This window comes from Elgaria multicarinata, chromosome 5, assembly GCF_023053635.1.
Source record: "Elgaria multicarinata webbii isolate HBS135686 ecotype San Diego chromosome 5, rElgMul1.1.pri, whole genome shotgun sequence".
Classification (NCBI taxonomy): Eukaryota; Metazoa; Chordata; class Lepidosauria; order Squamata; family Anguidae; genus Elgaria; species Elgaria multicarinata.
In genome coordinates this window covers 50525446-50552212 of record NC_086175.1, presented here as the reverse complement: position 1 = coordinate 50552212, position 26767 = coordinate 50525446, and the positions used below count along the sequence as shown (strand labels likewise).

Here is a 26767-nt window from a genome sequence, read left to right as displayed (position 1 = left end):
TATTCAGGGAAATTAAAAGTAAGCACTGCAGAAGTTCTTCTTCCAGTACAGCTGAGGGAGGAGGGCATGAACCCAAATCTCATTTGTGCTCATTCCAGCTTGTGTATGTAGCACTATACTGTAGTTTAGCATGATGAATCAATGCCATTGTATTGTAGTGATGTTGATCTGCTGTGTCATTTCTAGCAAATGCTGGTTCCTTTTGTTTTATGTCTCCCCCCCCCCCTTTAAAGTTGGCACAATTATCTTCCACCATGGTCCTATCTTTGGCTTTTAAAATGCCCTCCCAGTGATAATTGGGAGGGCACCGTTCTTTATAACTGGATAACACCGTTCTTGTTCAGGAGGGACAAGTAGCCAGGCAGGCATCAACAGAGGTGTCTGCAGATACATTGTTGAGGACCCCAGCTTTAGGAGGTATCCTTGAAATATGAGCTTGGGCATTTCAGAAAGCTAAATAAGATTTTAAACAAAGAAAGAAAGAAGGAAATAAACAAGCAAAGCTTCCTGTTTTCAATGTCTATGAATAAATTCAGGAAAATTCTCTTTGTGCATATACAATGTATTATTTAGACAAGTCTTTTAATATCCAGCCTGATCCAAAGTATTAAGCAGGGGTAGAAATAACATTCATAATAGCATCTTGCTTCTCTAGAAATGTGAGTTAACACAATTTCATCCCTCTACTCCTTTATAGCTGTCTCAGTGCTAAAATGATATGACTGCTACATGTCTTTGTTTTCTTTCTTCGCTAGTTCTTCCTTTACTAGTTTCATCTGAAGGTCTTGCAGTGAGCTAATACACATGTAATGCCAAATCATGGTTAGTGCTGTAGGAACTAGTCCTGTGCTTATTGATTAGTAATTAACATGCCAGTAATGTGAGAGAGGAAGATATTATTTTTGTGATTACGGAACAGAAACAAAAACTAAAGCAAGAATACTTGTCACCTTTTCTGGTGGCACATATCTTTTTACTAATAGGAAGTTGCTCCACACGTGGCTCTTCTTCTAATGAAACTGGTAAGAAATCAGAAGGTTGCTCATCCAAAGTCTTGATAAGAGCATTCACAGTGCAGTCCTGTATATCTATTTAGAAGTAAGCCCCATTTAGTTCAGTGGAACTTACTGTCAAGTAATTGTGTATAGGGCTGGAGCATTTGAGAAATAAGAATAGTCTTGATCTCACATTGAAAATTAGGGTAGATAGTTAAGTAAGTTGATTGTTTTTTGTGAGCATGGAAAATATTCAGATTTCTGTTTCCTATTATTGAAGGAATTACTGTTGTTTGATGTTTTAATTGCCAAGGATCATGTATGGTGCACTGTATCTTGAACTTGAGAATAGACACAGACTGGGCAGGGGCTGTTGCACTCATGTCCTGTTTGTGAGTTTCCCATAAGCAGCTGGTTGGCCACTGTGTGTGACTAGAATGCTGTACTAGATGGATCCATGGCTGGATCCAGCATGGCTCTTATGTTCTGAAATAAAGGCTTCAGTGGGCTGTGATGATAATGAGAACTGGCCCGTTTCATCAAACCTTAAAGCCAAGTTCTAGGATTACCGATAAAGTAATGACTAGCTGAAGTAGTTTCAGATAGCCTTTTAAAAATCAATGGGGCAGCTATAGCGAAGTTGTGTGGTTATTTATTTTTAAGTGTTGGAATGGAATATTTTCACAATTGCGCCATGATTTATTTATTTATTTTTAAAAAGTAGTCACTTTCAATGCTCTCCAAGATCAAATATTCATATGCCCTCTCAGACAAACTATAAATATCATTTGTTACACTTCAGAAAGATGGTGCAAACACGCAAGTTGGAAGAACTTTCTTCCCCACCTCCTACTTAGAAGCTTTTTCTAGAAGAAAAGTGTATTATAAGAACTGGAGATGTTTTTAATTGTTTTTTTTATTATATTTGAATGTTGTAATATTAAAAATACAGGGTTTGTTAATAAAGTCTGCATTTATATGCTTAACAATTTCAGTCAAGGTGAGTGTGTGACAATTTCCTTGATGCATCTTTCCAGTTGAGGTTTCTACTTTGGGAAATCTGTAGTTCACCCCTGTTCAAAGAGGTTTGGCTTTGAAACATGGAGTTAACATTTCTGAAGCGTACATGGTTAGCATTTCTGGGCCCGGTTTTAAACTGCTGGTTTTAACCTCTAAATAGTTTGGGACAAGGTGACCTGAAAGACCACCACCTCACATATGTATCAACCTAAATCTTAAGATCTTTGGTGTTCTTGTTCTGAGTGCCCTAACTTAATGAAGTGAAGTGGGTAACCATTAGGTAGAGGGCCTTTTCAGTAGTGGCACCCAGAGAAGTTAGCCTGGTGCCATGTTTATAGTCTTTTTTTGGTCCCAAGTGACTTTTTTTTCCCTACTTGGACCTTTTCATACTTTATGTTTTATTGTCTAGGCCGCTCACCTTAAAATTTATATTTTAGTTTTAATTATTTTTTAATGTTTTATATGGTATTTTAATGTTGTAAATTATGTGAGCCACTAAAGTACTTGTGATGTGGGGCAGCTATATGAATATACTAAGTTAATACATAAAATGTAATGACTGTGTCTAATATCTGTTGATAGGCTTATCCTGCATGAATTCATCAAAGCTTTTTAAAAAGCCTTTGAATGTTGTAACCACCACCACATTTTGTGCAGCTCAATTCCATCAGTTGATTATACTTTAACCTCAAACTAGTCCTGGAATAGATCTTGAAATTGGTGAGATTTACTGCGATGTGGTGTGAGGATTGCATCTTATGGCTGTATATCTTCAGTTTCAAGGCTAATGATATGGAAAGGGTGCTGTGTTGACAACTCTTCCCCTGTACTATCAATAAAGATTTGATAGGTCAAGGGTCACAATTCTTGCATACCTGCCTGCAATTAGAAAGGTATGGATGGGTGAACATCCTGGCGAAAGACAAGAAAAAACACTTCACTGAAAGGAATGGTAGAACTGCTTCCCCTTTCCCTGGCAATTGGCCATGAGCACTTGGGTGGCTCACATCACTCTACAAGAATTCTAGAGGAAATGTGGCATCTTCTATCTTTTCCAGCCTCTTTTGCAGTGTGTCTCCTTAATCATCTACTGACTTGTGTTAATAAGTAAGCTTGTATAATGTTAAATACTATAGTGCTGAACTGCAAATGATCTTGTTAACTATGTTTATTTTTATTAATCTCTGTGTAATGACTTGCCAATATATGTACCTGAATTGAGTTGGAGTTTTGAACTTTGTTGCCAACTGTTCCCTTACTCCAAGTAAAAACACGTTTAAAATAAGCGTTCAGTTTGAAGTGGTGTTCATTCAAGTTTTCCACAGGTGAAATGTTCTCCATGATATTTAGTTAAAGTGGCTATGAATTAATGTGTAACCTAGCCCATATGTATACACATATGTATGCATGCCACGCTGAAATCTTAATGGTATAGGATTGGATACAAATGTTTTAAATAAATAAATAAGCTCTAGTACTTTTTGCGCAGGATTGTAGCTTTAAACTATGCTTTGTTTTGCCAAAAACTTGTAATTTCAATAACTGATGGACTCTAAGTGGATAAATTGCTGTGTAATTTTATACTACTTCTTGGCATAAGAAAACATAACTATCCCTTACCTTCTCTTGAAATGTCTGCTTGAGCTTGCAATACCGTGTGCCAAATTTTATACTCTGAAGACCAGTGCAAATCAGATTTTTGCTTGCAAACTCCTATATTTAAAGAAGTAAGTAGCTTGGCAACTTACAATCTACGTACATGAAGACTACCAAACCACCTCAGCAGCATTTTATCTGAGATCATTTTCTACAATGTTCAAAGTGTGGCTACTGTTGCATGTTGGTGATTTCAGTGATACCACTACAATGTTTCCTTAATGTTTGTTATTAAGTAGAGTTCTTGTACAATTTTTGGATCATTCTCCATATGCTTTCAGATGCAAGTGTAGAACTGAATTTGCAAAGCATGTACTTCATAGAAGCAAAAATACATATAGGTAAGCCTTGTGAATCACACCACAAAAATTACTAGCCCAAAAACATTTTTAATAACCCATGAATTTACATGTACCAAACTAAGCAATTTGTTGTTAACCAAGAGTGTAAAGGGGAAAACAATACATCCACTATGTCTGGTTGTCTGGAGGCAGTTCCTACTCAACTTAGGCTAATGGCTGTTTACAAGCTTGATATAGGCCAAAACTCTGCACTAGAGGACCCATTTCTTTGAGATCAGTTTCACATTAAACCTAAAAAGTAATACAATGCTATTTTGAGTGTTTCTGATCTAGATGCAGCTATGACTAAAGCCCTGTTCAGGTATTCGGTACCTGAACAGGGCAAACACATGACGAGAGGGAGCATGCTAGCCCTGCCCCTATCCTTTGTTGCACCCATTGCCTCTACTTGTGGAGGGTGACTCTCTCAAGAGGAAAGCCTCCTGTATTTATGGAGGCTCTCTCCATGTGAACTAGAATGCAGATTTTCTAAGAAATGGGTTGGTTCTGATGAAATCATGACTTGTGGTGAGTGAATTTAAGAGAACAGCAGAGTTGGTTAAACACCTGTTAGAACGTTTCTGCCTTCTTTGCTGCAAAAATGCTGCCCTGTTCGCTGGGAGAAAAGCATTATTATATCTTGCTCTGATCTGTACTGCATTTATATTGATGTGAGCCAGGAAGTCCTGATGGTCATGTGCTATCTCCAGTATCAGAGGCAGTAAGCCTGTGTACACCAGTTGCTGAGGAACATGGGCGGGAGGGTGCTGTTGCACTCATGTTCTGCTTGTGGGTATCCCATCGACAGCTGGATGGCAACCGTGTGAACAGAAGGATGGACTGGATGGACCAGCAGGGCTCTTTTGTTCTTAAATTATGGTTTTACTTTGATTTAGAAGTAAATGGGGTCAGGGAGGGGGAGTATATGTTAAATACTTGCGATCTTTATTTTAATACACTTTTATTTCTTTATGCTAAAGATGTGAGGCCCAGATAACAAACATGAAAATAATATTCTTAATAAAGACTTCAGCCTCTCCAATGATGCTTCAGGGAATATGATCCATGCAGTTCTGACTCTACTGGAGAACAGGATGGTGTTCTTCCAACTTGAATATCTAACCAGTTCTTGTAGTATCGCGTCAGGAATTTTAATTTGATTTAAGAGCAATGATATCTCCAGTAATTTAGGAGTCTCTTTAAAATGCATGGGAGTCTTGTTTTGGAGTTAGCAAAACTTGTTTAGTCACATTTAAATTAGGGAAGAAGGGTGGAAAATAAGATGCAAGTTGAGAAGACTCATCCACGTGATCCTACAATTGATGACAGCCACTTTTATTTTATTTTTATTTTTTGCTTTATCTAGTTGAATAACTATATAATATCCTCATTGGATCTAGATGGATAAAGTGTGGCACGTCTTCCTTCACAAGAGACATTGGCTAGTTTCACACCATGGGTTATTGTGTTGTCTGAACACAGTGCATCTAGGCAGTGTGATTTATTTTTCTTGAGCAAGCCTTCTTGAGAACCAATGGCTTGTTGTTGGGTTGTTCAGGGTGGTTAACAAGCCATACTGCTTGGTTAACAAACACCCTCATAGAAAATGTGCTGCATTCAGACAACACGATAACTCACCCTGCAGAAAACTGCTGCATTCACCCAATGGTTCAACAACAACCCACACTGGGCAGGTTAGCATGTTGGAGCATGAAGGTGTACCTTACAGTTAGGGATATATTATTTTTGTTTAATCTGTGTTCTATAGATTCCCTGGTGTCTTTGTTTCATCATCTGCTCATTGATAGAATAATATATTCTTTATCATAATTTTGTTGTACTTGCATTAATTCACATTAGTGCTAATGCTACTTAATGCAAATTTTTCCCCCAGAGTGAAAAACCAGTTTGCCAGTCCATGGTATTCATATAACCAGTTCACTGCAGAATCCATAGGTCAGATTCATCAAAATCCAAACTCATTTGGATCTGTTGCGGATTTCTCCGTCAACCCTACTCTCAGTGTTCTTCTAATTCCTGTTCTGAGCAGCTTGAATAAGACCTGTCAATTTCACTTCCACTGTCAAAACTGGGAAGTGAGACTGACAAGGTTTGACTTCCCCATAATACAAAGGAAAATTTGCAACCCCTCAGCAACTGCTGTGAGAGTGCAGTTTCCAGATTAAATTTGTCCATGCTAATATGAAACCAAAGCATGCCTGGCCACAATTATCTGCGTTGCCATTCATCACTTCTTGTTTTGCTTTAGGTTTTTTTTTAATAAAAGCTAAAGTTTCTAGATGAATGCTCCCATGCTAGGGATATATGAAAAGGAGAATACAGACCTTTCAAACAACAGCAAGAACTTCACAACATTTAAGCCTGCTTGCAAAAAACAGTAATATTTGCATGTTTTATTCTTAAAAAGAAAGAAAAAGCAGCTGGCAAAGTATTGTGTTCTATTCCTTTTAATTAATTAATTAGTGGGTGGGTTAATTTGACATTAGAAAGAACTTAGTCATATAATGACACTTGATAAGGCAGAAAGACGAAAGAAAGAAAGAAAGAAAGAAAGAAAGAAAGAAAGAAAAGTGTGGGGGTAGGGAGTATCACAGCATAAAATATGGTTCTGGTACTGTGTCAGAGGCACAGTGGTATGGTGTTGTAGGTAATTTCCAGTTCTTGGTGATGATAGCATCTGAAATACTTTACCTAGAGGGAATGTATTCGTTGGTATGCAAGATAAATAAAAATGTAATAAATAATAAATAATAATAAATAAATGTATACAGAGGTGCATACATTCTAGGAAAGGCAACCAGATATAGGGGTTTAAAAACACTTACTTGTTAATAGAGCATAACAGTAATGGGATGGAGTCTCTCATCATAGAGCAGCCTTTCCCAGGTTGGTGTTCTCCAAATGTGTTGGACTGCTTCATTGACCATGCTTGCTGGGGATGATGGGAGTTGTAGTACAACAGATTTAGAAGGCACCAGGCTAAGGAAGGCTCTCAGAGCCATTCGTAACCCGCCTCCTTCCCCAATTGCTGTGCGTGTTTGAAAGTGCATTTCAGATAATTGTACTGATTTGGCATATGGCGGCACATCTTAATCACCCACATGTTTAGTTTTTTAATGGTTTTTAAAGCTTTATGTGTGTATGTTCTGTGTTTTAGAATTTTAAATTTTGTATAATTGTTTTTATCTCAATTTTAGAATTTCTGTAAACCGCCCAGAGAGCCCTGGCTATGGGAGCAGTATATAAGTGTAATAAATAAATAAATAAATAAATTTGTAGTCCTTAGTATGAATTGCAAGCAATCCAGAGGCTCTACTTTTATGTAAGGAATATGTGGTTTATATGGTGTATACAATCATTCATCTGCCTGGAGGTGGCTACTAAAGTTTCCCCCCTCACCTTTTATATCCTGGATAACATACCAAATGAAGCAAGAGAGATTGGATAAGACAACCCAGAGAGGTGTCGATGTCAATATGTATGCATCCTTTGTGCACTTAATTCTAGAATAAACTGCAGTGTTTTCCTTTGAATTTTGTAGCAGAATATTATAAACTGTCTTCTCTCATAGTAAATGTTACACATATTCATAGTGCAGATGTTGTATGAAGGGCTTCATGAAAAAAAAAAAAAAAAAACCTCGCTGTGCTTCATAATACAAATTTAGTGCTAGGGAAGTCTAAATCCTGTAATAGCAGGTTTTGTAGCCGGGATGAATTATGCAAAATTCCATATATTTTCTTGTCTAATTTATCCTGCTTCTAAGATTCAAGTAGCATTTGAAAACTGTTGACAAGGATAGTGGGAAATGGGAAGAGTTAAGGGGATGAAGATTGTAATATTTGAGCTGCAGGGACCAGAAAGTAGTAATACCTGGTTAACATGTTATAAGAGAGGTTGGGAACTTTAAATTGTGAATTTAAAATATAGAAACACCTTAATTTTACTAAAAGTGATTATTAAATGAAACACTGTAATGCCACTATGCAGATTGGTTCTTAACTCATTCTTCCTTGTAAATAACCCTTTCAGTTAGCTTAATTATTTTTCAGGCAAAGTCTAATATCACACACCGAAGACCAGCCAGAGCTGGGAATTAACATATAATAAAACCAGGTTTCCCAGACTACATGGTGCATTGTATTACTTATAAGGAATGCAAATTTTGAAATGACAAATGCTGCTAAATTCTGAAACCACCTAGGGACATTTCAAGTCATCATTATGTTAAATATATCAGAATTTGGAGAATAACAAATATTTAATAGTATGACAAATATTTAATAGTATGACAACTTTAGAACTCTCAAGACCGGAAGCCATGGTAGGTGGGCCCATTATGCATCAAAAAGTGTATCTTCCATGGAAACTTATTGGATAGTGCATGTGGCATAGGGAATAAGAGAAGAAACCCACAAAACCCAAACCTCTTCCAGGCTCAATATGCCAAATACCCTGGCTCTGCCCCAGCTTGAGGAGTGGGAAAGAGGCAGGGGCTTGTCTCCATAGCTGCTCTGGGCCTCAGAGTTGCTTTGAGCACCATTTGAAATTTTGATGTCACAGTTGAGGTTCTCCCTTCTTGGATGAGAGGCACAATTTGTGAGAAGCAGAAATTTTGACTTGCTACTAGCATCATCTGAAATACTGTGGCCCACTGGATGAGAGATGCTGACTGGGTTCAGAAGTCATGATAACTAGGGATGTGCTCCGCTTCTCCTCGAACCGGAGAAGAAGGAGCGGAGCGGGGGGCTTCGCCTACCCTTAAGGCGGAGGCGAAGAGGATTGGGGGGGCGGTGGATCGAGGCGAAGAGGATCGCCTCAATCCGGAGCTTCGCCTGAAGATAAGTGGGAGGAGGGGGACTAATCTGGTGCTGCCGGCGGGCGGCGGCAGCACCAGGTAAGGGAGCAGGGAGGAGGGACGCTTACCTTCCTCCGTCGCTGGCTTCAATTGAGGTCCCGGTTGAAGCTGGAAGTGACCAGCTTCAACCGGGGCCTCAATTGAATCCCGCGACAGAGGAAGGTAAGGGGGCGGCGGCTGGGCTGGGGGCCGGGCCGGGGGTCTGGCCTACCTGGTGCCGCCGGCGCTGCCATCTGTGCAATGGCGGCAGCGCCGCCGCCAGGTAAGGGAGCAGGGAGGAGGGACGCTTACCTTCCTCCATCGCCGGCTTCAATTGAGGTCCCGGTTGAAGCTGGAAGTGAAGGCCGAGGCCTCTTCCGGCTTCAACTGGGGCCTCAATTGAATCCCGCGACGGAGGAAGGTAAGGGGGCGGGGTGGGTGGGTGATTTCTCTGGTGCCGCCAGCGCTGCCGCCGTCGATACAGTGACAGCGGCAAAGCCGGATCTCGCTCTGCGGAGCGGAGCGGGAGACGGGCGGAGCGGCACAAAGAGGATCAGGCCTGATCCAGATTTTCCAGATCGGGCCACGAAGCAGATTGGGGGGGTCCGTGCACACCCCTAATGATAACCCATGATGAGTTAAATAAGCCATGGGGATGCTGTGTATGAAGTTTGGTTCCTATCCTGCAAACTTCCAAAGGTTTATTTGTGCTGTCCTCTTTTTGGTGTACCCAGGGTTTCGCTCCTTTGTGTGTAATCATGCAGGCTTTTGATGGTGCATCGGATGCCTCCTGACTAGGGGAGGCTGTGTATAATGTTTTGTCCCAATCTTGCAAACCTCTAGAACTTTAAGTCACCATCCCCTTGTTGGGGTGATGCTAAAAGTACTGAATTAAGCCCCGGTATTTTACCCCACACCTCTTCCCTCTCATTGGGATATTGTGGAAGGTTAAAACAGGCTGCTGTGAAGTTATCAATGGGTGAACTGCACCACTGCTGGGGCAGGAGGATTGCAACAGGACAGGAGGTAGGGGGATGACTCAGATTATGTACAGTAGCTTATTAAACTATGCACAATAGATTATTTGTGTAATGGTGGGAGGGATAACCTATTAACCCAACATGACTTCTAAACACATCATGGCTTAAAGTGACATCTGAATGCAGTCATCTCTTCTCCCAATGACCATACTATTTTTGGCATTTAAAAGGATTTATTCCTCCCCCACCCCCCGGCACCATGGTGAATGCTTCTCTACTGAATCATATGTAAGCATTCATGTAGTTCTTTTAAATGGGTAAAAATGCTGAACGTAAGAAAGACTGCTCTGTTTTACCTCTCCAGATCACATCTTGCATTTGTTTAAGTAACGGGGGCAAAAGAGGAGTGGTTAAACACAATTATCTCTGCAGTAAGGCTGTGTCCCTCCACCACCAATTAAATTTTATGACTCTTCTGCTATTGTTACAGAATCAGGACTACACACTAATCTTGAACTTCCCTTCCACAAGTTGTAACATTTGATAAATCTGTTCAGAGTTTTATGACCTTGGCACTGTATGAGCATTTTATGACATCACATCACTTTGGCCAATGGCTAGATAGCTTTCAGTACCACTACACCACCATTGCATTATAGTTTGTGAAGAAGTCCTTGTAGAGAAATAAAATGGCACTTCTATATTTGTGTTTGGGGGTTTAATATCCAAACAGATTGCTAGGATATTGGTTCATATGCTGCTGTTCCATGTTTTTGTAAGCCATTTACTTAAATGTAAAGAGCAGGGAGATGACTCATTGGGAATTAAGTTTACTTTGAAGAACATGTGATTGCTTGATGAGCTTTCCCTGTAATATAAAGGAAAATGCTTCTCAGATAATTCAGAACTGGAAAGACGTCTTATTAAAAAATGCCCATTTTTAATTATATGAAGCAAATTCTAATAATATAAAAACAATACAAAATAACTTAACAAAAATTGCATCTCAAATATAACAAATTTGGGGTGTGAGCTAGATGAGTTAGTTTGGATTTATAGCATACCTCTGAAATACTTAGGATGCTTTCACACAGGGCTTTGATCCAGTTCTGGTGATATTCACATTGCAGTGTATGTGTGCAAAAGAGAGAAACTGGGTTCAGACATCACGATAACCAACAGTGGCTTAAATATTCAACAGTTGGTTATTTAACCCACTGTGGGTTAGAGTTGTGTGGAGTGCCTTTTTAAACCAACAGTTGGTTATTTGGCTGAAATAATCCATGCAAAGAACCAACGCTGTGCAGAGTTGGCTATTTGAACCACTGTTGGTTATTGTGTTGTGTGGCGGGCAGTGTTGGTTATTTCATTGCCAGTGTTGGTTACTTTGTCAGCCACTGAGTTGCAAGGCAAGGGTGGTCAAAGCGGCAACTGCTGCTCTAGTCCAGCCAGCAGGATTTTTTTTTGGCAGCAATGGCTGATGGGATACTAGTAGGAGGACTGAGGGGGGAGAGAGAGGGCGGGAGATGATTGAATCAACTCACCATGGGCTAATAGTCAATCCACACCATGGTTGACTATTGTCATGTTGTGTGGGGACCACTGTCGAGTTGATTATTGCCCCACTGTTGACTATCATGTTGTCTGGACATGAGCATAAACACAAACTGGCTGATTTCAGAGTTGGTGGACTAACCTAATGTGGTCCTGCTATAGGATGCCTTGTACTGAGTCAGACCATTGGCCCATCTAAGTCAGTGTTTTTGACACTGACTGGCAGCAGCTCTTCCAGGTATTGGACAGGATACTTTTCAAGCCCCACTACCTGGAGATCCCAGGGATTGAATTTGGAACCTTAAGCCTGCAAAGCATGTGCTCTACTGCCGAGCTATGGTATCTCTCCACCTTGGTGGGCAGGTTGCAGAAGATCCTAGAGACTTGCTGTTCCACTTCTTGCCCTGGGTTCTATCCTTTTTCCTGTATTGTGTAACATCTCCAAGAAAATGTTGGGGTGATTGTATTAGAATGTAGGGTGTTATCTCTCAGCTATGTTTCTTTTTTTAATTACCTTGGATGAAGTGGATAATACCTTTGCTAAGTATGTGCTTGAGCACATATTTTCATGGCAAAAGCAAAATAATTCTATCTGTGCAACCAGATATCATTGGAAAATGATGACTTCTCTGCCTAGGTCAGAATTACTTATTTGTAAAGACTAGGACTCTAGGGTTAGGTTCTGTCTACAAATTATAGGGACTTGTAATCAGGAAAACATTGCATGTAAATGTTGTTTTATTATTATTATTATTATTATTATTATTATTATTTATTTATATAGCACCATCGATGTACATGGTGCTGCACAGACCACACAGTAAATAGCAAGACCCTGCCGCATAGGCTTACAATCTAATAAAGTTGTAGTAAACAATAAGGAGGGAAAGAGAATGCAAACAGGCACAGGGAAGTGTAAACAGGCACCGGGTAGGGTGAAGCTAACAGTATAGAGTCAGAACAAACTCAAAGTTTAAAAGCTATAGGGAAAAGAAAAGTTTTTAGCTGAGTTTTAAAAGCTGTGATTGAGTTGGTAGTTCTCAAGTGTTCTGGAAGAGCGTTCCAGGCATGAGGGGCAGCAGAGGAAAAAGGACGAAGCCAAGTAAGGGAAGTGGAGGTCCTTGGGCAGGCGAGAAGCATGGCATCAGAGGAGCGAAGAGCACGAGCGGGGCAATAGTGTGAGATGAGAGAGGAGAGATAGGCAGGAGCTAGACCGTGAAAAGCTTTGAAGGTCAACAGGAGAAGTTTATATTGGATTCTGGAGTGAATTGGAAGCCAATGAAGAGATTTCAGAAGCGGAGTGACATGGTCAGAGCGGCGGGCCAGGAAGATGATCTTAGCGGCAGAGTGGTGGACAGAGACCAGCGGACTGATGTGAGATGAGGGGAGGCCAGAGAGAAGGAGGTTGCAGTAGTCCAACCGAGAGATAACCAGTGCGTGAACGAGAGTCTTGGCAGAAGAGACAGACAAAAATGGTCGAATCCTGGCAATATTATACAGGAAGAAACGACAAGATTTAGCTACTGCCTCGATATGAGGAATAAAGGAGAGCGAGGAATCAAATATAAAGCCAAGACTACAAGCTTCCTTGACCGGAGTAAGCGTGACATCGTTGACAGTAAGAGAGAATGAGAGGTGAGGAGAAGGTTTAGGAGGAAAAACAAGCAGTTCAGTTTTTGCCATATTGAGTTTCAAATGGCGATGAAGCAGCCAGGCTGAGATATCTGAAAGACATGCCGAGATACGATCGTGGACATCAGGAGAAAATTCCGGAGATGAGAGATATAGTTGTGTGTCATCGGCATACAGGTGATATTGGAGGCCATGAGATTGAATAAATTTACCCAAGGGCAGCATGTATAGAGAAAACAGCAGCGGGCCAAGCACCGAGCCTTGCGGAACCCCTACTGAGTTCTAAAGTTCTAAAAAAATGTAGAGGAAGAAAGGCCAGTTGGACTGTGGCAATCTTGTAGTCAGACTATCCTGAAAAAGAAATGATTCCTTCCAAGGCAAATACACTGCTAGTTTATTGTTTATGTTGCCCTATAATACAAAACAGTGAGGGGTTTGTATTTAACTACAAGGCTCATTACAACAAAAAGTTAAATTTAAAGAGTCCTGCTCAGTGTTGCTGTTTTTGGTTAAAAATTGTATTTTTTTTTTCATTCTAATCCAAGGAGTATGTTTCTAAACATTTTTGAGATCTATAAGCAGCCAGAAGATTGTATCTATCTGCTATTTAGTTTTGTTCAATATGTTGGATAAGTATATTACAAAGTAGAATAATACACTATGGCAATGTGGAAAACTAGTGAGAAGCCAGGTTCTACAAATGTTGATTGGGCTTGGTAGCCAACCGTTGTTTTGAATAAGTGGAGAGGCTTAGCTTCCTCGCTTCCTGTTCCACAGAGGCAAAATAGGTGCACCCGTTTTATACCTGCTGCTCAACAAATGGATTTTTCATGAAAAGAAGAGTGGGTGGGATGTGTGATTGTATAAACCTCACCCTTCCACCCATGACATTGATTTGCTGTCTTAGCCCATGATGCAGTCTGATGCCTGTTTGAAAGAGGTAGTTTATCCCTCTGGTAGGGCCTTGCTAGACAAGGGTTTAGCCCAGTGCAAGGCCCGGGCTCCCTGCTGTGCATCCAGATGATGCACAGGGGATCCCGGGCTCAGGCAGGGCTCAAACCTCCCTGGCACCGGGGTAACCAGCACCACTTTTGGCCCGGTTTTTCTGAGGCCGGGGCCACGGAAGGTCTAGCCATTTCCGCAGCTTTTCCTGGCTACGCCGCTTACACGTGAGTAGCCGGGAGAAGCCGCGCACCCATCGGGCCGGGGGGGGGAGGGAGATCGGGGCCAGGGAAGGAAATTGCGGACCCAGTGGGAGAGATGGGGGGAAGAGTGGAGCCAGGGTGGGGAGATCGCGGCCAGGGGGGAGGGAGATTGGGGGCAGGAGAAGCGGGGAAACCTTTTAAAAAACAAAACCACTTACCTGAGTGCTCCTGCTGCAGTCCCTTTAAAACATTTTTAAAAAATGGCGGATGCAACGGGGCTTCCTTAACTCCGTCGCGTCTGACATCTAGCTAGGACCGACAGCTCACTCTAGCTGCAGCACGAGCTGGCCCCTCTACACACCCGGATACACAGGTACAGTAGGTCTAGCAAAGCCCGTGGCTTTTTATAAAAAAGTAATTACTTATAGTGATGAGTTTCTAGAAACAAATTTATGGGTACTTCTAGTGAATTGGCAAGCATATTTTTGAACTCCTGGAGAACACTGTGTAGAAGTAAATATTTTTCAGTGCATTTCAGGTGATTCTGTTTTGTAAAACTTTGGACTGATCGGTTGTTTTAATGGCTAATTTTCTTCTTCTTTGGCTTTGACAGAATAAAAGCAATACTAAAAACAATTCACCACCATATTGCCAATAGCAATATCATTCAAATAGATGGAGGACTCACGTTGTATGAATGGGTGTGTGACATGATGAGCAAATTTCAGTGATTAAAAAATAATGCAGTAAGAATGCTTTGTGTTGACATTATTCTTCCAGGAATTGTAATTAGAACTAAGCCCAAGCGTCACACATGCTTGTCATATCTCATGTCATGTTTTGCTAATGTTTGATATCCTGTTTTCATATCCACTTGTCTCTTCAGGGAGAATCAGAGTTTATTTGTCCTGAGAGCCATTTTCCACATCTCAGCTGTTGTGAAATCAGGTATTAAGGTACAATCAGATGGCATTCAACTTGTCACTATTTCACTAACTTTGAACTTGTGACTTCTAGGGATGGAAATTTCTATAGCATCAGGTCTGTAGTCCAGGCAAGAAATATAATTGTCGTTGGAGATTATAGCAGTGGGACAAGTGATTATGTTCTGGTCCCAAGAAATGAAGAGTGGTCATAAATCAGGATATCAAATGTAAATAAAATCTGATGAACAATATGGCAGCTATACATGATGCTTGAGAGTTCAGTTCTAATTAAAATTCTAACAATATTGAAGCCAGATAAATGGACTGTGTAAGCAAATGGGTAGCAAAGACAATGAATTCTAGAAAAGGCTGGCGTGGAGAATAAACTATGTCCAGAGGCGCCTGGTGACTTACTTGAAGTAGAGAATTGATAAGATCAAAAAAAAAAAAAAAATCTGAAGGAGAATGGAATGTTTTTCTAACCTGTTGGTCATCTGACACGCTGGCTCAGCATGCTTTCTAGTTTTCTAGAGGCAGCTTTGCTTTGTCTGAAATACCTTGTTTTATCTTATGGCTAATGCCCTGTGGGGTAGGGAATAGCAAATGAGTGTCTGTTCCCCCACAGGGTAGGATTTGTGACATGTAAGCACATCTGACATTTGTCTGGAAATGTAGGATGTGCAGCAGAGCAAAGTGGAGAATCGTGTTAGGAAAGAATTATAAGGAAAATATTAAAAGTCAATTGGACACCCTGAGTTTATTTTCAGAGCTGAACCACACCAATGCGAGACAAGCACAAGTAGGAACACTAAGAGCCTGAATCCAAAGCAACTGTAGGGGTTGCAGAATAGGAAACAAAACGCTTGATGGCCCACAAGTTGGACTTATGATGAATTAAAGCATAGGGTACAATAGTTTGGGTTTGCAGAATGAATAGAAAGCTCAGGGAGGTTCCCTTCCTCTTGATTAATATTTCATCTAGCTTGCTATACAGAGTAGGATAGACCAATATTTAAAACAAAAGGATGCCATTAAGGATAGGGCTTGACCTGGCAGGGAGGTGGAATGCTTCAGGCCTGGAACATTTTTTCCACCAGGCCTTTAGATTGGTTAATTCAAAGATACCCTTCAGTGTTAGTCAGCTGGGTAAGTGGCACTGCAGTTATTGCATGTTTTCTCCAGACTCAGGAAACAATCTCCTTTAATTTAATCAAGGAGGAAGCGTGTACATTCTATGGCTCCTTTCTCCCTGTGGTAGTTTCACAGCCTTAGCAGCATTCCTTCCAGTGCCTTCCAGAACAAAATAGATTCCTGAATCAAGGTATCAAGGTAATGCCAATTAAGTGCATAATGCACAATACATGTGCCAGAGAACAAGCATGTCGAATTCTTCTGTAACACAGTGGAACATTTCAGCTGGCTATCTATACCATTCTCCCTGAGGTGCTCTTCTGGAGGGGGTAGTTGATAATGCTGTATGCCATGTTCTTTCAATAAAGTTGTAACTTCTTTTAATCCCAGGTATTAGTGTATGACATTTTGTTCTCCTGTCATCTGCAAAAGGAACTTTGATTAACAGAAAATGTTTTGCAAGGTTGTGCAAGGACCATTGTCCATGATGTGACTTTAGTCAGACAGGTTACGTTCTGCATGCTGTTGTGTGTCTGAAAACCCATAACATGGAAGTGGTCTTGACTTAATCATGAAACCCTCCTACCAATGTTCCCCAGCAACTGGTGTACATAGGCAACTGCCTCTGACAATGGAGGTAGCGCATAGCCATTGATAGCCTTCTCATCCATGAATTTCTCCACTCTCCTTTTAAAGCTACCCAAATTGGTGGCTATCACTACATCTGTGGTAGTGAATTCCATAGTTTAACTCTGCCCTGTGTGAAGAAGTATTTCCTTTTATTTGTCCTGAAGCTCCCACCAATCCCATTGCCCTCGAACTTGATAGCAACATAGTTACACTCATGCTAGAGTGTGAGTGGACTATGTGATCACATTTGAACATGTGGTTGTATCTGTATTCTAATGAGTATAGCAGATGCACTCAGTGAAGGCCACAAAACACTATTTCTTAAATTTGTAGAATTTGTGTTCCTGTTCCATGCAGAAGCCTCTTGTGTTCAGACAATTTCCTTTCTCTTCAATGAAAAGCTGAACAAAACTGTCCTCCATTCACTGCCTTTCACTGGCCATTTTGGTAATATCAGTGGGGGTTGCAAAATTTGGGGCTACATATGGTGTTACAGGAGTGGTTCTGTGTAGGCTGCCACAATGCTATCCCCCAACTACAAATATAAAAAACAGATCCAATCACAGATCTCCCCCAGTCACATGTAGTTTGGCCTTCGGGGCAGTCCAGTTAGCAAAAATCTGATTTGTAGTCTAGGAAACGACAGTGTTTCATATTTTCCAAAGAAAATAGTAAAACTAAATCAGTTGCAAACAACTTAGTGCCATCTCCTTCCAAAGGACCCTGAAACTAGTAGACTAGACAGTAGTTTGTTTTTAAGTGTTCCCTTGATTTTTGTCATAATACACTTACCAGAGGTTCTCATTGATTAAGCACACTTGAACTGAAGTAGAAAAACTGAATGTTAATCTAATGCAAATCTGCTATGACAAAGTTTCAATTTTGTTAAGAAAAGGCATCAGTTACACTTGTTCAACTAAAGTGTCTTTTTCAGAGGTACTTCATGTTTATTTCAGTTCATATCAATATAAATATTCTCCATGTTTTTCAAAGGTGTTTTAGTATCTAAATAACCTTGAACCACTTGATAGTTTTACATCAAGTATTGATTATATTATGTTTGTGACACTTTGCTTTCTAATTTCTACTTTCAGCCAAATTGTGGGTCTATTCGTTTTTTTGTCATATCTTTACTCATATAAACTGCAAGTTCTGTATATAAAGACTGAATACATCGTAACAAGCTAATTCTGAACGTTGAAATGTAAACAGTGCTTGCTATTCATGTATCTGAAGTGTTTGAACAATGAAGGGAGAAGGTTTCAAGTACGTAATTAAATGGTTAGATATCATCGAAATGTATAAGGACTGTCAACATTCAGCAGTTTGCAAAGCAACTTGAAATGCCAGTAGTTCCTCATTAAGTGTTGAGTTAAAGTTATTGTTTGTGACAGAATTTAGTTCCTGTGCTAGTGCTTGATTTAAAATGAAGATAAATTTGTGTAATATTTTAAGCTTTTCTATAGATAAGCTTCTATATAAAAGGGCAAAGCGGGACATTGTTCCAATATAATACAAAGTGGCTTTTTATTGCACTCCAAGAGTAATGAAAAACCTTTGTACCTGCCAAGATTTCTGTTTGCTTCTTTTAAAGGACCCAGTTAAGATTATTAGGTCAGATATTCTTGCATTAAAAATGACTATTATAATGTAAGATTTTGCCTTCTATTCAAATGAGTTCACCTGGCTTCAAAGTTTAGCAAATTTAGCAAATTTTCTGTCCATTTATTTACTGTGGAAAATGTCCAATGGGGTTAATAGTACCCACTTCCCAAACTAAGGTGCTGTTTTCTCCAGGGTTTTCACATACAACCATCACATCAGAATTACATATTTTGAAAGCTTTGATTTGACGGCATTTACAAACCCCGACTTAGCTGATTCTACACTATGCCCAGCAATAAGACCCATTATTCTTTTCCTGGTCTTTGGAAATTGAGAGGAAGTAGATAATCCTGGATGCTTAGTTAAACAAACATCTAGGAATGTGAAACTTTGGCCATGGCTAGACCAGGCCTATATCCCAGGATTGTCCCGAGATCATCTCTGTGCATCCAAATGACACACAGGGGATCCCAGTAGCAGGCAGGGATGAGTCGACCCCTCCATTTGCCTGGGATAATCCTTAGGTTTAGCTAAGGCCTTTGTTTGATCCTGCCTCTCAGTATAGCAGTGTAGCACTGTAATTAACTTTAGATATGGGAGACCCAAGTTCAAATTCCTTTGGGCCCTGAAGCTTGGATGGGTCTAGGATGGGTCTTTGCCTAATGCACCTTGCAAGGCTTTGTGAGTTTAAAATTGGAGAAGACTAGGTTGTAATCTGTCCTTACGATAGGATGGGAAACAAATCCAGCCCCACTCAGAAAAAAATGAAGGGAAGCTCCCCTTGTTTAAAAGTTCTTGGGTTATATCTTCTATATCTGAATGGGAGATTGTGAGGTCTTTGGGAGGTGATGCAAAGTCAGCGTAAGCTGATGTTGCCTGAATGGAAGGGAGTTATGGCTGTCCTTCTAAACTAAACCTGCACATGCCCAACATTTATTGTTGACTCTGTATGATCTAGGGGCACTTCTAGTGATGTGGGATTTCTGGGAAACTTTGAATTGGATTTCCCCCCCAATATACATTAGGCTAATTTGCATAGAATAATTTGCATCAGAACATTTTCTGGTTCCCTAGAGCAGCTTTCCCTAATTTGGTGCCTTCCAGATGTTTTGTACTTCAACACCCCTCAACTCCAGCCTACATGGCCAATAGTTGGCAATGCTTGGAGTTGGAGTTGAAAACATCTGGAGGGCATCAGGTTGGGGAAGGCTGCCTTAGAGAGTGATCTAAATTAGCATATTTATTTTACTTGTATTTAGTAAATAAGAACACTTTAAAATGTACTCCACATTAATTTTTAATTCGTGTCCCAGTACAGTGCAATTATATGTTTGAAGAACAAAATTAAAGCACACTTAATGTGATTTAAATGATATATTATGTAGTTTTTTATTGTAATACTTGTAGAACTGTAAAAACAATGTACTTCCCTTACATTGTTTACATTTGGGGGGGGGATGATGACAATAGTACTGAAAACTTTTGACACACTATTAAATTTTAGCAACAACTCATTTATTTCAACAGAGTTCAACTCTTTCCACTGAGGTTGTTGGGGCACCTTTAGTTTCACTGTCACTACTTATTGGTTCTGTTTTACACTGAGACATCTTTTTGTTTCAATGATGTCTAAGTATTCTTTCACATATTCACCTGAAAGACATTAATTAAAATCTTGAAATTGCCAAGTTTTCCCAATATTGTATTTGTAATTGACATCCATTCACTGCTGCTAGTGAACTTATGAAATGGAATGTTTTCTGTGAAAAAATAAAGCACTGAAAAAAATTCAGGGAATTTTTCCTATCTCACATCACTGAGCTGCTCACTTTTTTATTCTCATTGTGAAAGTGAATACTTCTCCACATGTGGGCAGAGTACTGCCTGTACTGGCATCAAACCCCACATTTTTTAATCATTCAACCACTGTATTTATACATGAGGTGACAGACCAGGGCTCAGGTAACTGCTGTGTGGAACATATGCTCCCGGGAGATAGGCTCATTATCATTGAGCCAGATATCTTGCAAGTCCTTACTTGTATGACCACATTGGACAGGGTTGGTTTTTTTGTTTTTGTTTTATTATTTAAGAACCTTTAATAATCAGTCCAAGCTTCCTCAGCAGAAAGACAAAGAGACAGGGCTTATTCTTGCCTTTTCGGGCTAGTATGTATTTTGGGACTGGTAAAGGCCTTAGGAACAGGCTAGGAGATTTCTTGAAGCCCTTGGGTTAAAAAACAATGACAACACAAATGAAACTTTCACAATAAGCCATCCTATAGATATACTGTTTTTCCCATTTGATATAAACACTTTGATATAAATAAAGAGGTATTTATACAAACTGGCTGCATACACGCAGAAATGTGTTATGCAAAAGATTCATTCATTCATTCATTCATTTAAAACGTTTGTATTCACCTATATCACCAGGATCTCAGGGCGGCGTTCTACTCACCAAAGATCCCTTTGGTAAGTAGAACTTGGAGTGTTGGGTGAAGGCAGGGTGGAGAAGAGTAGCCATACTAAAAGCTTACTGCATTGTTGTCTTACACGTTCCTGTGAGTACCAACGCTGTCCACTCATCTTTAATTGTTGCAGTATGTTTAAAGATCTTCAGTGCAGTAGCTTCCGTAAACATAAATATGAGTTTCATGCCTGAGGCATTCACCAAGCATATAATTAAGAGGACAAGTTCTGAAAGGTGTTTGAGTGACCATTGTTGTCTGCCTCTTTGTCGTTATAATGGCAACTTTGCCTTTGGCATATTTAATAACTCTTTGCATGCATTTTCCTCAAAGAAAAATAGGTTTGAGTGTAATTAGCTGAATTCCTCAATATCCTGGACTGGTCCTGGACCGATGCCAGGATTCAGTAATGGGCTGGATGAGGGCCAATAAACTGAAACTGAATCCTGGCAAGTCGGAAGCCCTGTGGGTGAGCGGTTCCCAAGTCCGGGAGATAGGCTCATTGCCTGTTCTGGATGGGGTTGCACTCCCTCTTAAAGATCAGGTTCATAGTTTGGGAGTATTCTTAGATCCATCTCTGTTACTGGAGGCTCAAATGGCCACGGCGACTCAGAGTGCCTTTTACCAGATTTGCCTGGTTCGCCAACTACAGCCTCTCTTGACCACGGTGGTACAGGCATTGGTAACCTCAAGATTGGATTACTGCAATGCACTGTATGTGGGGCTTCCTTTAAAGCTGCTCCGGAAGCTGGAGCTAGTGCAGAATGCTGCAGCTCGGCTGTTGTCTGGAGCTGCCCCTTTCCAGCATGTAACTCCTCTGCTGAGGGAACTACACTGGCTGCCTATTCGCTACCGGGCCAGGTTTAAGGTACTTGTGTAAAAAGCCCTAAACAACTTGGAACCAGGATACCTCAAAGAGCGCCTTCTCCCCTACCAACCTGCCTGGTCAATGAGGTCATCCAAGGGCATGCTCCTGGTGGTTCCACCTAGACCCATCCTCCGACTGGAGTCCACCAAGGGAAGAGCCTTCAGGGTGGTGGCCCCTCTCCTATGGAATTCCCTGCCTCTGGAGGTCAGGCTGGCACCAACTTTGTATTCCTTTCAGCGCCTCCTGAAAATGTCATTATTCCAGGAAGCCTTTCCTTGATGACCAGCCATGGTTCACTGTACATTTTGCTTCTTTAAAAACCTATTTTAAAGTGTTTATTCTGTTTTAATTTTATTTTATCTTGTACACCACTTCAAAATTTTGAATGGGGAGTGGTATATAAATATTGTAAATAAATAAATAATAAATTAGATAAAACTGAATTCTGTACACATGGCCTTGCTTGTTATATGTCTTTCTGTGTTAATATTGGCTCAGACATTTCTCTGTAGTCATTATAGCAGTGATAGGTTTGTTTTCAAGACCATGACCTTGTTTGGTCTCTCATGTTGAGCAGAAAGCTGCTTGGGAAGGTTGTGCATTCTTTCATGGTTATGGGCGGCTCCATTTTTCCCTGGAGCACTGGAAACAAAATGTGTGCCACATGACTGGAATAACCTGTCAAGTTGTTTCTAGAGCATTATAAATAGCAATACCAGTTTTATTTGTTGGCATGGTATTATAGCTTTGCTTGGACCAAGTCTATCAGTAACCATCATTTGGAAAGTTCCATTGAGAGATGACATATAAACTAGTACCAAATACAAAAATCCATGCCCTGGGACTTGTCGCAAACAAGGTGACTCCAGATGAGGCATTATTGTGCAGTCACATAGCCACATTCATTAAATATTCCTGGGAGATGAGTGGGTGTCCAGATGATGTATTCTTCCATGTTTTTCCACCCCCCTGTACCATCTTTTCTTTTACCATGAAAAAAGTGGTTAAGAAAATATGGAATAGCTGCATAATGCCTATTAATAGTTAGTGCTAAGAGTTCTCCATCTGGAAGCACCCTTACCCCATCATGGAGAGAGTAAGATCTGACATTTACTAGGGCGATAAAAAGGGATCTCACTTTGTAAGGGGTATCAGAGAAGACTATAGTCCATATGAGACATTTCTTGGTTTGTGCGTCCTGCCTTTTTCAAGTCAAGGGTGCTGGTTAAGGTGACTTGCCTAAGGGTATCCCAAATCTTGATGTCCCATAATGACTATTCCAGTTAGATATGGGAAAACTGCTTTTCATTTACGCATGGGAAAGCAGCTTGCACTAATGCTCCTTAATTCTTGATGAACACCTCTAGAAATAAATTTGTGGGCTTCCATTTTATGTCTCCTATAACTCTATTTTCAACTGCTTTGTTGATGTTTCTGATATTATTATTATTATTTTTTAAAAAATTCATAATTGCCAGCAGAAAAAAATTGAATAGTCTTCCAGTGTTAATCTATAAGTGACTATAAGTGATCTATAAAGCCTTAGCTAGACCTAAGGTTTATCCCGGGGTCGTCCCGGAGTCATCCCTGTTCATGTAAATGACACACAGGGGATCCCGGGAGCAGGCAGGATAAACCTTAGGTCTAGCTAAGGCCTAAGATTTACAGAGATTACTGTTGTAGTTAAGTTACCAAGGTACCGTGTTCACCAAGATAGTCTTGAATTGCAAGCCCACCATGAAAACAAAGTTGTTTGCTGGTATGTTGATGCAACCTGACAACAGTGTTCATGGATTTAATCACATGTTAAATTTCCCAGGGTGGATAGATAACATGGTTGAATATGTTAATAGGGCTTTTCTGAACAGTGTTTACCATTTTATGTTTAAATCAATGCACTGTAGGTCCAGCAAATTGTGATTTATTTATTTATTACATTTTATACTGCCCAGTAGCCGAAGCTCTCTGCTGTCAAATTAGGTTGCTTTTAGAAGGCTTTTGAGTATTTTATGACTTTGCTCGGCTTTTTTTTTTTTTTTTGATAAGTGAGTTAAATACTTCTTTAGCAGTCCTGCATAAAGGTATATACACTGAAATGGGCATAGTTTAAAGCAACTACCATTATTCTTCTTTGCTAACTTGCTTCTACTGTTTTTATCATACATGCATTGTAGTTTATAAAAAACAAACAAACCTTTTGTTAAAAGGATAGCTGTGAAATGAGTCAAAGATTTTAATCCAGTGAATACATGCAACAAATCTAGCTGTGGGCCTGTTCAGGCTCTGTGGTTAGCAAAACTAGGGTTAGCACTAACCACAAGCTGTGTTGTCGCACACAACATTTTAAGCCAGGGTTAGAGCCACTAACCCTGCTATAGACAGTCTGACTGTGGTTCATGGGTGAGCAGGGTTTAGCAAAACACATCACACAAGATACTGACTCTCTTCAGAAGACACCTTAAACCACTTCTTTAACCATGGTGAATAAGGCTTTTTGCCTTTTTCACCGTGGTTAAAGCTGTGGTTTAAGGTGTCTTCTGAACAGGCCCCTTGAGTTGTGTGTGGGGAAATCTTCATCTCAAGATCAACCTGTAGCCAGATGTGTTTGATTCCAACTCTCATCATTCCCAGCCAGCATAGCCATTGATATTTGGGAATGATGGAAGTTGGAAACTAAGGCCATGGCTAGACCAGACCTATATCCCAGGATCATCCCGGGATCATCCCTGTACATCCAAATGACACACAGGGGATACCAGGAGCAGGCAGGGACGACCCCTCCATTTGCCTGGGATAATCCTTAGGTCTAGCTAAGGCACAAGACACCTAGGAGGCATTGAACTGAGGAAGGCTGCTGCAGAGCTTTGGTTTAATCTTTAAGTTGGAAGAGCCTTTATCAGATTCTTAGTGTGTATTTACAGGGTGGAGCTTTCTGTAGACGGATAAAAATGCCATTAGAATTCAGGTCTTATCTGTGTTGTTTGTACAGTTTCGCTTACATGTGCCCTTTTTGTACTTGCATTAAAGCTAAGGTTAACTAATGATTCTGTATTCTTAAGAATTAATGTCTGGGTGGAGTGGAAGATGAATGTGCCCTTTTTAACCTTGCCATGTCTGCCTCAGGAAAGCTTCTGCCTTCAGCTTCTGCCCTCGTTAATTTGAGCTACCTTATTTTAGAGTACTGTGTTTTGATATCCTTCAGATGATTATAATCACTGGCTTAAATCTTGCATTTAAAGGTCTTATTTTGTATATTAAAAAATCCTACAAGTAATACTTTGAATTGGAGAAAGTATAAAGCCAGGAAACTTCCTAACAATGCCAACAATGGTATAGTAACTTGTTGCTAAGCTCTCAGCTATCGGAGGGAGGATTGCGGGATTTACATTACTGTACAATACTGTAAATGCCTTTAGCATTGCTGGGGGTGGGGGTGGGAAACCTTGCAGTTAGCTATTGTGTATGCTTTTCTGTTGGGTCCCTCATTAATTTTTGTGGTTTAAATTGCTGCAAAATGTTGATGGGACTGTGAAGTAAGGAAGACTGATCAAAGCTCACATCTTAAAATTACATTCACAGATTTGTGCATAATTAAAATCCTGTTATAAAAAGAGTCATCTTTTGTAATATTCTGCCAAATGAAGAGGTGCTTACTATCCATCCCATTAAAGGTGTGAGTCATGCAAATCATCACCCAGTGTTCTGTAAAAGTTGCTAGCTGGTAATACAAATGGATGTGCATACTATAAGTGGTAAAGTTCAAGAGAAGCATGTAATTTCCCCTCTCCTGTGTTATGTTGGTCACTGCAGGTGTAGAGAACAACCATAATTTCCTGTGAATTAAATTTCATACTAGGATTGTTATCCTCTGTCTGATCCATCTAGGTGCTTATTTTTCATGCAAAAAGAATGGAGGTTGCTTATACTGCAGGGGTGGAGAGCAAGCTGTTAGTGAAACAGCTCCATGTGTGGCTGTGAAGACTCTTTGCATCACTAAAATCCATGAAAAGTTGTTATAGTACTGCATCAGAACTGCGTGTTGAACTGGCTCACATGAACTGCTTGCTCCTCCATGGTTTCACTATATACTGCCATTTTGTTGCTGTTTATATGAATCAAATCTTACTCTTGTCAGAATAAGCAAACATCACTTGATGATATGGACTCCCAAATGCTTTCATAACAGTATTAAACCTTGATTGCTTTGTAGGCAAGACACTATAACGTGTTTAAGTCCGGATATAAAACAGGTACAGTTTGCTACCATGGTAATTACATAGCATGTAACTGAGCCCTTATTTCTTTTTACTCCAGTGTAAATCTCTATAGATTTGGATTGGGTCCACTATGCAGTGGGAGGGGAGGATTAAACCTCCCTACCCACACCAATTACTTCCAGAAATTCCCTACCATGGCAGTTCGAAAAAGAAAAAGGCTGCTTTCACACTAATGGAGGCTTTCCCCACTCCAAACCCCCATGGTGAAGAGGGAATTTCAGGAAGGAAATAACTATGAGGAAGAAGGTTTAATCTTCCTCTGCTGGTGCACAGTGGTTCTGATCCAAACTGGGGCCACAAGCACTTACTGTGGAGTAAAAGGAAAATGCAGCTACATGCTACTTAATTAACATAATGGGCCTGTTCAAATGTCACTTCAGGCTCTGTGGTTAGTAAAATGGGGTTTTCTGGGGTTAGCACTAACCACAAGCCATGCTGTCACACACAATACTTTAAGCCATGTTTAGATCCACTAACCCTGCTGCAGATGGTCCAACTGTGGTTGGTGAGTGAGCAGGGTTAAACAAAACACATTGCACAAGATACCTTAAACCCTGCTGCTTAACCAAAAGCCTTAACCAGCAGGGTTTAAGGTGTCTTCTGAACAGGCCCAACATGTAGTTTGACCCTAAGTCACCAGCTGCAGCAGCACCATTTAATACAAAATGTGTCAATACTT

At 40.3% G+C, this 26767-nt stretch overlaps 1 protein-coding gene across 2 annotated transcripts in view; it reads left to right on the top strand.

Annotated features, from left to right (window-relative positions):
- The window catches only part of PRKX (protein kinase cAMP-dependent X-linked catalytic subunit), a 75067-nt gene that overhangs the window by 11237 nt on the left and 37063 nt on the right, over positions 1-26767 (top strand). The window contains exon 1 of one of the 2 annotated variants that reach the window (XM_063127519.1): positions 19278-19334. The exons of the other annotated variant lie outside the window; for it this stretch is intronic. Coding sequence (XP_062983589.1) covers positions 19322-19334 — 13 coding nt within the window. The 5' untranslated portion in view covers positions 19278-19321. Of the gene's footprint in view, positions 1-19277; positions 19335-26767 lie in introns of those variants that run through there. 2 annotated transcript variants of the gene reach the window in all.